At 32.0% G+C, this 14,131-nt stretch overlaps 1 protein-coding gene across 15 annotated transcripts in view; it reads right to left on the bottom strand.

The window, feature by feature from the left end:
• Positions 1 to 2,865: 2,865 nt before the first annotated feature.
• Positions 2,866 to 14,131, bottom strand: part of LOC106873190 (kinesin-like protein KIF21A) — a 194,750-nt gene continuing 183,484 nt past the window's right edge. For 8 of the 15 annotated variants that reach the window (XM_052969489.2, XM_089355273.1, XM_089355278.1 and 5 more), the window contains 3 exons: positions 13,596 to 13,766; positions 12,329 to 12,531; positions 2,866 to 3,792 (listed from right to left, as the gene is read on the bottom strand). In XM_052969489.2, coding sequence (XP_052825449.1) covers positions 3,726 to 3,792; positions 12,329 to 12,531; positions 13,596 to 13,766 — 441 coding nt within the window. In that variant the 3' untranslated portion in view covers positions 2,866 to 3,725. Of the gene's footprint in view, positions 3,793 to 5,188; positions 5,256 to 12,328; positions 12,532 to 13,595; positions 13,767 to 14,131 lie in introns of all 15 variants that reach the window. The other 7 variants (XM_089355277.1, XM_089355274.1, XM_089355279.1 and 4 more) reach the window with 1 other exon arrangement.

Below are 14,131 nucleotides of genomic sequence, written 5' to 3' on the forward strand. Positions count from 1 at the left end.
GTTAAAGACAAAGATAAAGAGTGAGATAAATAGAGATAGCGATCACAGTAAACTGATCTTCCGATCATAGATATATGGCAAGGATATAACCCATTGGAAGCACACAAATTTAAAACCATCCCGAAATCAGCAGATAATTCTTTTTGGAAAATAATGAAAATAAGAGTAATCATAAAAAACAAAAATAGAAAATTCAACACACACACACACACACACACACACACACAAAAAAAAAAAAAATTTTTAAGAAAATATTACAATGCTTCACGTATGAAAATACTTTATCTTTCTTCTGTTGTTTTGATAATATTTACTAGTTAGCTTGTTAAATAACCCAATTAGAAGGTTAGTAGTATTTGTGAGATTACAAACTACAGAGAGACAAGGAGGTTAACTTATCTGATATTTATAAATCAAATGACATTCATGATTTTTCAGAGAATTTTTGTAAAAAAAAAAAATCAAAGAAGAAACAGTAGTTTTATATATATATATATATATATATACATATATATATATATATATATATATATATATATATATATATATATATATATATATATATATATATATATATATATATATACACACACACACACACAGAAATCTCTTATTTTAAATTACAGCCTGAACAACATTACCAATACATTTTATTTATTATAAGATTTCTAAAGAAATTTAAGATTTATTTGTAAAATCTTTGTAGAAATTTTCATTGTATTTAGACTTTAAAAAAAAGCAAAAAAATTTTAAAAAAAGGATACATAAATACCCCCAAATTTCCCAGTAATCGTTTTGATAAAGGAAATAAATAAATCCACTGGAAATATGTTTGTAGGGGGAAAACCCTTCAAAGATGAAAATGAACAAAACTATTTGGTCCCATTTCAGACAAATTTGTCAAATCTAAACCTCTGATATTGAAGTTAACATTAACAGTTTACAACCAACAGAATGTCAACGTCTGCTTTTTTCTGAAGTTACTAGAGTGGTCTCTGCTCCTTGGAGTTGGCTGATCCAGTGCCATCTCCAGTCAGATCCCTTAGACTGACTTGTAGCTATAAGGTATCCTTCAACCTCCCAGGCCTTATACAGACCACTTTTTCAGTTCTTCACTGCTTGAAGAACTTAAATTCTTTGGAATTCCTTCCCTGCCTCTGTTTTTTTTCTTTCTGTAACTGTTAACTTACAACATGCTGATATCACCGGTCTCAGAGGTCTGTGAAGACTATAGGCACAACCCCTTCTATTAGACCAAACTACTAAAAAACAAAACAAAAAAAAAACAGTTATGACTACTAACGATAATTACATGTAAACAGACAGTTTACTTAAGTAACCAGCCATTTTAGTTTAGGGAAACAAATTATGAAATGAATAATATTTACCTAATAAGGTATGCATTAACCACCTTCAATGAAACATTTTATATCTGGAGCCATTTGACATGTTCTATCCAGTATGAGATGATGTGTAAATATGTGATCATTCAACTATGTGTTTTAAATATTTAACTGAATATTTCATTTAATTTAATACACAAAGTGTGGTTGAGTTGTAAGAAGTCTCCTTTTCAACCACATGGCGAGTGGATTTAGATGGAAACCGTATGGAAACCCATCATACACACACACACAAGCGTGAGTGTGTCTCCTCTACCACTGCCTGACAACCAGTGTTGGTTTGTTTATGTCCCTGTAACTTAGCAGTTAGGCAAAAGAGACTGCTAGAATAAGTACAAAACTTTAAAAAAAGAAAAGAAGGTGGTGTTCCAGCAGAACTGTAGTCCAGTAACTGAAACAAGTAATATTTCTTTTACATTGTTGTCAGATCCACAGAGGAATTACTTAAAATTCTATAATTTCAGCAAATTTCGTATGAAATAAAGACAAAATTAGCACTGGAATATTGAATTAATATTGCAATTTGTGAACAATAGCATCATTGGTTAAAGGTCTCTAATGGACCAATCACAGTTTCATTTATATTCCATGTTGAAAGTGACCAAAGAATGTTTGAAACAAGGGCAAAACGCTGTGATAGAAGACCTATGCCTCAAATGCTGCATAATGAGATTGAACCTAAAACCACATTGTCATGCTTGCATCTGATTATATGTAATATTTACCACAGAACTTTCAAGTTAAGCTTTAAAATGATCACAGTTTTAAGATTACACAATAATATACTTCACAAATATGATGTGAGCAGTTATAAAAGACCTCATTAACCTAACTTTCTACTAAGAAGTCATCAATATCTAAATGTATAAAAAGAAGAAAGTTCAAAAATTAAAGACCAGATCTACATTAGTGGCATTTACATAATAACTTGAAAATAAACTATATAATAATGATTAAAAAAAAATTCTTTAGGAAATTTTCAATACAAAATAAGCTACTGAAATCTTTGTAATAATGTTTATGACCCAAGGTTATGACAAATGCCATCAGTTTAACTATTTTATGACAGATCCCAGTTTTTAATTTGGAATTATTTGACAAAACCATTTAATGAAGGAAAAAAATTTAAGAATAAACTATTTCCCCTAATTTAATAGCCAAGAATACCAAGTTTAGAGACAAAAATAATCAAGTGTAAAGTTTCAGAAATTAAGTACTAGATTCACTTCCAGCTACACTACATTCAATTATTTTTAATTAAATTCCAGAGTTAAACATTAATATTATCTTCCACCCCTACCCCACTAAGGGTAAATATTTAATTAAAACTCAGCTTACTACTTTGAGTAACTTTGCATCAACTTTAACATTCTTAGCTTGACAATTAAAATCTATAAAAAACCAGAAATGATTGAGAATCCACTAGAGTTTTAGCAGTGGATTGATATGGTGTTTTTACATCTTTCACCATAAGAGAGAATTTTTTTCTCCACAGTAACTGCAGTGAATTTTCCTTTAGAAGTTAAAATATATCATAAACATGATGTTATATTGATCCTGACCAGGTGGTTAAACAGTCCAGCTCAGTCACAGACGTTGACTGTTATTTGAGTTAAAGCTACTATGGCTTTGAGTCTGCCCAGGGTTGTCTCTCTTTGGTATTTCCCATTGGTGAAGGCTAAAGAGCAAGAAACAGTTGTTTGGGAATGTGATAAAGGGAAGCATTGGGCAGATATAGTGTTTTTACATCTACCAAAAGAGAGAATTTTTTCTCCACAATAACTGCAATGAATTTGATTTAGAATTTGAAATCTGCCATAAACATATTTTAACTAACCTAAAGTTTGATAACTTAAAACATCTGTTTCATTAAAATTGGCCTTCTTAAAAAAAAATTTAAAAAAAAAAAAAAATTATTCAATTATTTCCTCTTATTTTCTTTTCTACAGAATGAAAAAAAATTTTTTGGGGTCCAGAAAGAATGGAATTTTAAAGATATTCAGGTATTTTTAAGTATCTCAGATACATACATTCACAATGAAATATTCACAATGGTTGCTTCCATACTTAAAAACGTTGGGGAATACAAGGTTAAAAAAATTATGACTTTATTTTGTAACTAGACTCTAAAAACAAAAAATTAACAATGGAATAAAAAAATAAAATTGAAATAAAACAGAACTTTTTTTTTAATTGAAAACAATGTTTCCAAAATGTTTTAAGAGTGGACATAAGCAGCAAGTCAGAACAATTTTAAAATAATTTGCTATAGCAAGCTATTAGCAAACCTAAATGAATTTCTCTCATGTTACTGGATCAGAGTTAAAGAGAAGAACTTCTATGAGCTTCCAAATAATTCCGTTTTTTCCAGATACCCACAGTGCAGTCACTAGAAGATGAAAGAAAAAAATAACACTCATAATAACGACAGCAACAACAACAATATCACTCTACAAAAGAAATATTCTCATAATTGGATAGTTACCTATTCTACATTTTTTTTTTCAATGTGTCCAGATACTAAACAAATTTTTAATTTACAAATAACCACTTTTGAAGAAGAAATAGATTTTTTTTCTGAAATATACTAATTGTGTGTGTGACTGTGTGTATGTAAATGTCAAAATTTACTTAAATGGTTTTTAAATATCTAGTGTTACAATACAACTTTAATTTTACATATTAACTCATCTTTTACTTCACCTTGAACTATATTAAGATATTATAAATTTAGGTGTCAAAAGCTAAATATATGAAAATATATCATTTGACATGAATGCACTTCAGCCGATAAATACATTTAAATTTTGTCTAACACCCATGCATTCAAGACCTGAAAGCACACGTCATAAATAATGTGATAGCCAAGCTCACTACAAAAGACAAGAAAATTATGGCTAGAAAAGTCACCAAGTTACAGCCTCTATTCAACAATCCCAAGAAAAATTATACCAGATAAACAAGTGGCAAGCAGGTTAAATAGCTTTAAATGATGGACTTGAGTATAGACAACAATGATACAGCTTTATCATTCCTCTAAGTTAATTGATTTGGATATCAATGGAAGTTATAGTTAATAGCATCAAGTGTTTAGCAGTTTTCTAATCTATGTATTGCTATATGTAATCAATTGTGTGCAATGTGTAACATTGTGTAGTGCAATGTGTAAATGCCATGATCTCAAAAGCATTAATGTCAGTTATAAATTAGAGTAGGTTAGGTGTTATTTAAAGTCGAGTAGGTGGTGTTAAAATTGAATAAGCCAGTGTTGGTGGTGTGAAAATTTAGAAGTTATTGTAGTCACACAGTAAAGCAAGAGATTGGAAGATTTCATGCTAAGAACAAAGCATTTAACCATGAGAAGGCTTGGAAAAAAGTTCTTTTTGTATTTTATATAAAAATGGGAAAACAGCTATAAAAAAAACAAAAAAAACCTCTTAATTTAATACGTTAATTTTTTTCAGTTAAGAAAACAATGGTGTCTGGAACAATTTTAAAACTATATTCTTTTGCTTCAGTTGATAGTTTATAGAGGTCTAAATAGTTTAAAAATAGAAATCTAACATCAGTTAAAATATAGAAAGATAATTTAATGAAAATATTTTAATTCGTTTTAGCTTAGTTAACTATAAGAATATTTTTCCAAGTCCTGAAGCAACTTTTGTTTGCAGTGTTCCTGTTTAATTAGAGGAAAACTGCCCACTGATGGAAAAGAATTAAAACTGAAGGTGAACATTAATAGATCCAGTAATAAATAGCATGCTGAACTGTAAATAAAAACATACAAAATATAATGAAACTTAAGTGCTGTCTCGTAGTTTCCAAATATGGCATTTGTTGGATTCAGGATCACTGGAAGCAAAATAAGGTTCAGGAAGAGATTAAAGGTTGGGTGGAACAGATGGGAAAAAAGGTTCCAAGAGGATTAAGTAGTTGGTATATTACCAATATGTACAAGCAACAATATAGGGAAGAGAAGACAGTCAATTCAACAACAGTTGACATGCACGATACATTTGTATAAATCAGTGAGATGAAAATTCTGAAGACATCTGTAAACATTAATGCAATTGAGTTGATTTTTGAGAAAACACAAATTACTGGTTAAGATTTATCAGTAGTAAATAAAAACTGACAGTTTGATAAAACACACACACACACACACAGAGGAATTAATGAGATCTGATTGTGCTTACAATATCAATTAAAAATTCAAGAACATCATATGTAAAATAAGGTTAAAACCTTATTTTACATAAGATATTCCTGTAATGAATTTTTAAAAACAACATGTATATTATTTTGCTACAGTCTACATATATAATGCTTTAATTATGTATCAGAAATGCAACACAATTTACTATACACTTCTATTATCCAGAAAACAATTGACTGATAAACTATGGAACAAAACTGAAGACTATCTATTATGGATACATTTGTATTATGTTATTCATAAAACTGACAAAATCATTTTAGATTATGATTATTTTATACACACACACACACACACACACTTACAAGAGTGTTTTTTTTTTTTTACCCACAGCTCAGTGGGATAGTGGATTCAAATCCAGCCACAAGCAATTTCTTTGATACAAAAATGAGATAGCACAGTATGTTAAAGTTTATTTAAGCTTTTTTAATATAGCTGTACCATAGTAGAATAATAATGTAGTAAATTATCTTTAATTCAGGTTCTAACTGGTAGTAACACTCAATGAGGATGGAAGAGGGGACAAAAAGAATATTTTTAGATTCCTTTTCTTAAAAATGCACCTACAGTACTGCTTATTTGGACTTCCCCCCACCCATCTCAAGCATCGAGCTTCATAACAAAAATATTGTGTCATCCCATAAATAATGCAGTTTTTTATATTTCTTTTATTTTTCAAAATTAAAATAAAGTTTTTTTTTTTTTAAATCTAAAATATACTCTCCTTCATTTTCTACAATGCTCTTTCATCTATCTGGTAGACTTGCAAGGCCCTTCTTCCAAAATTCACTTGTCCATAACAAAAAATACTCCTGTTACTGTTCTGACCTCATCCACAGAATTCATATTTTTTCCGTCCAAATGATTTTGAAGAATGCGAGATAAATGATAATCAAATGAGGCAATATCCGGCAAATATGGTGGGTGGGGCATAGTTTCTCATTCAAGCTGCTCCAGTTTTTGGAATGTCATCCTTGCTGTATGTAGCTAAGCATTATCCTGATGGAATAACACTTTTTGTTTTGAAACCAAAGATGGTAGTTTTTTCTTCTAGCGCAGGTGTTGATGAATGATTGAATGACCAAACCTAAGCTTCTCTGCTAGTTCCTCAACAGCTATGATGGGATTTTGTTCCACCAGGGTTTGCAGGATGTCCTTATCGAGCCTTACAAATTTTCCAGGATGAGGCTCATCTTCTAGGCTGTAGTTTCTGGCTCAAAATTTCTGGAACTACCGTTGACACTGGTTTATGCTAATTGTCCGATCCCCATATACTGCATTAATATCCTTCGCATTTTCTATTGTGTCGTTGCCTTTATTGAATTCATAATACCAAATATGCTCTTTTGTTACATCCGTTATAACTTTGAAAAAATAACTTAAATTCGAACTGCACTCTTCAAAATTTGCACTAAGAATAAGCACAAGGTAAAATCACTACCTACTTTTATAACAGGTTGATGCAGGTAGTTTATCATGTCCCCCTCCGACTTTTAGTTCATGCAATTGAAAAAAACCGCATTATTTATGCAATAACCCATTACAATCATTTCAGGAAAATACGATTCTATATTTTTTTCTTTATAAACTTCGATTTATCTTATGGTTTTCAAAATAATCATGGAATTCCCATGGCTATTGCTAGCAATGTAGATTGTCACAGAATGATTTACTAAAAAAGAAAACAAAAGATCTTTGAGTGATAAAGTAGGAAATATGTAAATAAATTAAAAATATCCTGTTTCACACAACCATGAGTCCCCTACTTCAATTATATTTTTTCCTGAGTCTGAACCCCTATCATACTTCCTCTCAATCCAATCACCAGAAAATTGAGTGCCTGCCTCTTTTTTTACCTTCAACTGATTACTCTGAAAACAAACTATTCCTGGTGAAAATCCATATATTTTTCAGTTAAATATTACAAAATAATATTTTTTTTCTTTTATTACTTTCAAAATATCACTTTTTAGCAAGTTATTTCAGTATGAAGCATGAGCAGTATAGCTCTAGTCAATGTTTTCTATATATTCTACACACAATCACAATACACATCATTTGTATGTCTACTTTTTTCATGCTTGCATGGGTTTGGCAGCTCCCTTTAACACAACATTTGGTGTGCTCCTTTGTCAGGTTCAATATCCTCAAATTAGCTTTCCACCACTTCTGTCCACATTTACCTTTCACATGGACCTCCTGCTATTTCTTCAGCCAACTGCCATCATCTCTAACCATTACATACACAAACCATAGCTGTTTTCTCTTTTGTAAATCACATTTGATTCCTTTTATACCCAGTTTTTCTTTCAGCTTCTCTAAATCTGTATCACATATGCATGCTAACTTTACACATCCAGTGAACCATGCTTGGTTTATTTCTATCCAGCATTTTCACTTCATCTGCATTTAGTATCCCTACCTCATACTTTTGATTTTATCTTCCAGACAGGCCTTCAAGACAAGGTGGGGAGGAGAGAGAATGGTAACCAGAAACCACTGAAGGCATCAACGGTACCAGGTAGTGGTGTTAAACCAAGCAATAGATTAAGTCTACTCACATGTTATATTGTAGCGTGTACGCAATTATGATACACTCTACCCTTTGATCTAAGTGAGAATCCCTTTGCTGCCAGCTAAGTTAACAGCTTCTTGAAAACTTACCACACTGGCCGTTTTTTTTTTTTTTTGACACCTATGCTTCCAAGGTACCTTTAGCTGATTAGAAATTAGAACACTATTGTTCTTTCTACTTTAGTAATATAGTAAAGTGGATTCCCACACACTTCGTGTAATGAGTCAAAGAATGTTAATTAAATTACACATACATGTAAAAGAAGTTATCACTTTAAAATCAAGAAAAGCAGGGGAGACAATCCCAGAATTTAAGTTAAAAATAAAATGCAGTGGGAAGTTAGAGGAATCGGTGTATACTGGCTAAGATATGGGTTATATTGGAAATAAAACAAAAGTCAAAATGCTACAGAAACACATTCACACATCCAGGTACAAAGCAATACAATTCCTGTCAAATATTGGTAACCTTCATAGTTAGTAGTGCAGAATACATTCAAGTTTGTGAAGAAAAATATGACTTTCATTTAGTTGTTAACTGGGTCAGAAGCGAAAGAAGAGCTTTACAGGTTTAATAGAGTTAAAAGATGATGTACTAATATGGAGTGATAACTATCAGCTGTATCATATTTTATGTCACATATCTTGTTAAAATGAGTTTTGAGAGCAATGTACTTATAGCAAAATAGACAATATTTTTTACCTTAAATTCTAAGCAATAATTTGTAAACAGGTACTGCTGATCAAACAATTACAACACACACACTTGTGTCATCTAATTTATAGTTTTTTTTATATCTTAAAAATCCATGTACGAGTTTTATACAGCTTTGTACTAAACAAGATGAGTACAAAGTGTTAAGAGAGAATGTGTATGTATGTGTGCTTATGAGAACATGCCTGTATTTTAGCTGGCAAAGAGAAAATGTACTCAATACAAAAATACGATGAAAATATTTTTTTGTTGTTGCTGTTTTTTTGTCATAAAATGATTGTTATTACTCAGCATGTCAACCCTATAATATATAAGTTGAGAAATTCTTTGTAACTTACTACTGAGTTTCTAATTGGAAATAGATTTCTATTGGTTCCATATTAGTACTCTTTAATTTTACAACACAGAGAGAGAGAGAGAGAGAGAGAGAGAAAGAGAGATAGAGAGAAAGAGAGAGAAAGAGAAAGAGAAAGAGAGAGAGAGAGAGAGAGAAAGAAAGAGAGAGAGAAAGAGAGAGAGAGAAATGTTCTCATTGATATTCCAAAAATTTCATTTCTTCTGCAGTTGTTTCCATGATATATATCATCATCGTCTAACGTCCGCTTTCCATGCTAGCATGGGTTGGACGGTTTGACTGAGAACAGGCAAACCAGATGGCTGCACCAGGTTCCAATCTGATCTGGCAGAGTTTCTACAGCTGGATACCCTTCCATATATATATATATATATATATATACAAATATATATATATATATATATATATATATATACAAATATATATATATACAAATATATATATATATATACAAATGGAATTAAACGCATGTGTTATTCAAATTCTTTTACTTCTGACATGTGTTTCGAAGACAACATTGGTATTATTCCAGAAGGAATACTCTTTTACACCATTTTATTCCTTCTGGAATAATACCAATGTTGTCTTCGAAACATATGTCGGAAGTAAAAGAATTTGAATAACACCTGCGTTTAATTCCATTTATTTATATATATTATCCAAAACATTTCACCTTAACTCAGAGTTTATAACTTTTTAAATAGGTTGTTACATCCTTGGTACTTGTGTGAATTTTTGCTACACTGGTAACTGTTTATTTATTTTTTTCTGTGTTATTTGTAAACACTGAAAAAAAACCCACAGATACACACACACACGTTATATACAGATATACACACACTCACACATGCATGGACATATAGTGGTACATACATACACACATATATATATACATATACACACACACAGGTAGATGTATATATATACATACACATATAGATACACACACACACAGATACATACTCATATACATATAAGATGCATTCAAAAAGTATCTGACTAATTTTTCCTGCCGAAACTAATGGTGTGTTGGGAAGATGCTTTTGAGTGGGAGGTAACACCATTGTTCCTGTGCACATACAAAAGTTTTTGTGCCAGTAGGCCACATCAGTTCCCTGCTGCTATGCCTAGAACACGGTAGTGTGTGCTTGTTGCTTTTTCCTTTTCATGCAAGATGGGCAAACACGTTGAACAGAGAACATAAGCCCATGTATCATCACCAATGATGGTCTTCATGTAGTCAGGGGCATGGCTTGCACCTTGGAGACCAATTTCACTGACACTTTCTGCATGCACTGATCCTGTGCTTATTCTCACTTCATGAACAATTTTCTGAATTGTTACATGATGGTTTTTCATGACTATTTGCCAAACCTTAACCAGCTCCTTGTTTTGGCTTATGAATGGCCTGCCTGAGCATGCTGCACTCTCCACTGAGGTGCAGTCAGATTTGAAGCAGTTGTATCACTCCTTGATCTGAGTTTTGCAAATGGCATCATCACCAAAGGCTTGCTGAATCTTCTGGATGGTTTGAGTATCCCAAGCAATTGGCAAAATTTGATGCAATATCTCTGCTCAATGCATTTTGTGAAAACAAAAATCTGACCAGTGCACATGTCTGTACTCTAGGCATAACAGCTGGTAAACAACATAGCCTACCAGAGCAAAGATTTTCCTGCATGTGCAGGATGGGTGGTGTCACTTTACACCCAAAGGATTTTGCCCATGCAGACTTAGTTTTGGCAGGAAAAAATAAAGTTGGATAGTTTTTGAATGCACCTTACACACATATACATACATGTGTGTATGTTTATATATATGTATGTGTATATATATATAAAAAATATATATATATTTTTTTAAATATATATAATCATCATATGTACATGAGTCATGGAACTGTGTGTGCATACATATGTATACACATATGTACATGCAAATATGTATTCATACACCTACATACACGTTTATATATTTTTTTTTAAAGAGAAAAAGAGGGAGAAAGAATGTGAAAGAGCTAGGAGAAAATTGCACTGTTTTGAATAGAAACACCTTCACCACAAGTAATGTCCAATGCTAGATTGAGTTAAGCTTAGAGATGCCTTAAGTAATCAAGAACAAAGCAAAAGTTAGAAGATAAACTACATGTAACAACTGACTCCAACTCCAACAGCAGAATGATTTTCAGAAGGGTTTGTCAGTCCGAGAGAACTACAGAATATAAGCTGTGAAGGTCTTTCAAAGGATTGCTGGCCTCACTGAAGATATGTCCTTAATTTTGTTGTAGGTAAAAGACATTTAACAATCTCAAGTTCAAACATAGAAAAGATTTTTATTGTTAGTTGGGGTAGATACTCAAAGAGGAAATCTGGAAATCTTAAGAACTAAAAAAGGGAATAATGACATGAAGTAGGACTTGATACTTAAATAATGGATTATCAAAGTTTCATTGGAAGACATAGAATTTGAGTTTCATTTTTGAGATAATGGTTGTTGTGAGTCAGATATGGTGTTCGTAAACATGATTTTTGTAAAAATGCTGGTTAAATGCAATGTAAAGAGTTGCCCCTAGACAATTCTCATTTTTGTTGCTTTGTTAAGTAACATTTTAAGTGTGCCAACTCCATCCAACCTGTAAATTTGTTTTCATTGTAAGCATTAGCTTATATCATAATTTGGAAAACTGAATGAACCTAGAAAAAACATTGAAAAACATTTTTTTTTTCAAATATCAAAATTTGTTTGAGAATAATAATTCTTTCTGCTGAAAAATTTAACCCTTTAGTGTTCAAATTATTCTGCCAAATGTAATGCTTATTTAATTACATTATTTTGAATTAATCATACATTATCTCATGGCTTCGATATTTTGATGATGTGATCATATATTTTTAGTATGACATTGTCGAGTAAGCGTGAGAAGCCAAATCTGGCCAGTTTGACAGGAAAACAGGTAAAATATTTGGGCTGGATATAACCGGTTTAAATGCTAAAGGGTTAAACACCTCTGAAATTTAAAGGCTGATTATTTACAATTATGTCTTCTTGTGCCAGAAGATACTTACTTTGAAGCTGTGAATATTGCTGATTTATTTGTGGTAAGGGCAGTAATTGGAAAGTTATGGGCTTTGATTTCACCAATTGCAGAGCAATTTCCTTCAGTTTGCCATAGTTTTAGGTAACCACTTCGACAACCACTAAGCAAGATCTGATGCTCAGGCATAATTGCTAAGCCATTGATCCAGTCTTTATGAGCACAATAGAGGGACTGAAAGAAAAATAAAATATTAAATATTTCAAATCACTGTTTCTTCTTTCTAAATTATTTTTCCCTGACAATCACTGGTTTGTTGCATTTTTGATTACAAAAATGACAAAAGACACAGGATCACCAACTTTATTAATACAATAATTCAGTCTGCTAAACATATCTTATTTCAAACCACATATATTGAAAGAGTTTAAATAAAAAATTTAATTGATTCTGAAATAGATATTTATATATAGATTTATAATTATTCCACCATGCCTAAAATAGTGGAATGATATATTCATTGAAATATTCAACCACAAACTACTCAAACAGAAAGCAGGAGTGGAATTAAGTTTTGTTTTATCAAAAATAAACTGAAACAAAGTTAGGTGCCTTGTTTCAGATCTCTACCTATAATCTACATTTGCTTATTTTACTGTTACCTTTTGTTGTTGGTATGGAGTAGGGTACACAGATATCCTGCCTCCTTGATTTCAATGAAGATATTTTGTCCAACAAGGCAGCAAATTGGCATAATTGTCAGAGCACTGGATGAAATATCTTGCAGAACCTGTGCCACCCTTTGCATTCAGATAAATGGTTGACTCTGGATGTTCTCAAAACTCACAGACAAAATATCTAGGGGCCTCCATTGGACAGAGTTGACCATTTATCTTCATCAGTATGCACAGTCCTGGGCAAGATGCTTTTCTTGTGGATGGAAGGCTAACACTTGTCCTCGCATGGAAGTCTCCCTTCTTCACAACACAGAGAGTGTAGTGGGTGCTTTTACATGCCACTGGCACGAAGGCCAGTCAGGCGGTACTGGCAACGGCCATGCACAAAATGGTGCATTTTATGTGCCACCCGCACAAGAGCTAGTCCAGGGGCACTGGCAACGATCTCGCTCGAAGATCCTATGAAGGCCAGTCAGGCGGTACTGGCAACGGCCACGCTCAAACTGGTGTATTTTATGTGCCACCCACACTGCAGTACTGTAACATTTCTGCCAAATCCACTAAAAATTTTGATCAAAACAGAAGACATTACACAGATACATATATATATTATATAATAACCTGGATGGTCTTTTTGTCTTTAAGGTTCCATTTCTTAATACAACGGTCTCTTGACCCACTAAACAGTATTTGATCTTGTATCACTAAGGACTGGACACCATCAAAATGTGGTGGTTCAAGATTGTATGTTGGACTGGCAACATTTGAAGTCATGGAGTTCACTTCAAATATCTGTAATTATAAAAAAAAAAAGATAATTAAAAATATTACAATGTTTTAAAAAAATAAATATCTTTCATTAATATTTCAATGAACAATTTTTTAAAGGACAGGGGAGAAAGAATGAGATAAATGTATCTAGAAAATGAAGCACTAAATGTGTAAGTTCAAGAAATTCCCAAGAAATTTTTAATTAACGTTCTCAGTTTCAGACATGTCTGTAAGTGTAGTAGGATGAATATATTTGAAGTTGTTGTAATAGGACAATTCTATATTTAAGAGATGAGGAATTATGTACATCAAATATAAATAATGTGATGGATATTTGTCCTCATCTTGTTTGTTGTTAACACATTTCAGCTGATACACCCTCCAGC

Source organism: Octopus bimaculoides, chromosome 7 (assembly GCF_046866305.1).
Source record: "Octopus bimaculoides isolate indiv1 chromosome 7, ASM4686630v1, whole genome shotgun sequence".
In the NCBI taxonomy this organism is placed as follows: Eukaryota; Metazoa; Mollusca; class Cephalopoda; order Octopoda; family Octopodidae; genus Octopus; species Octopus bimaculoides.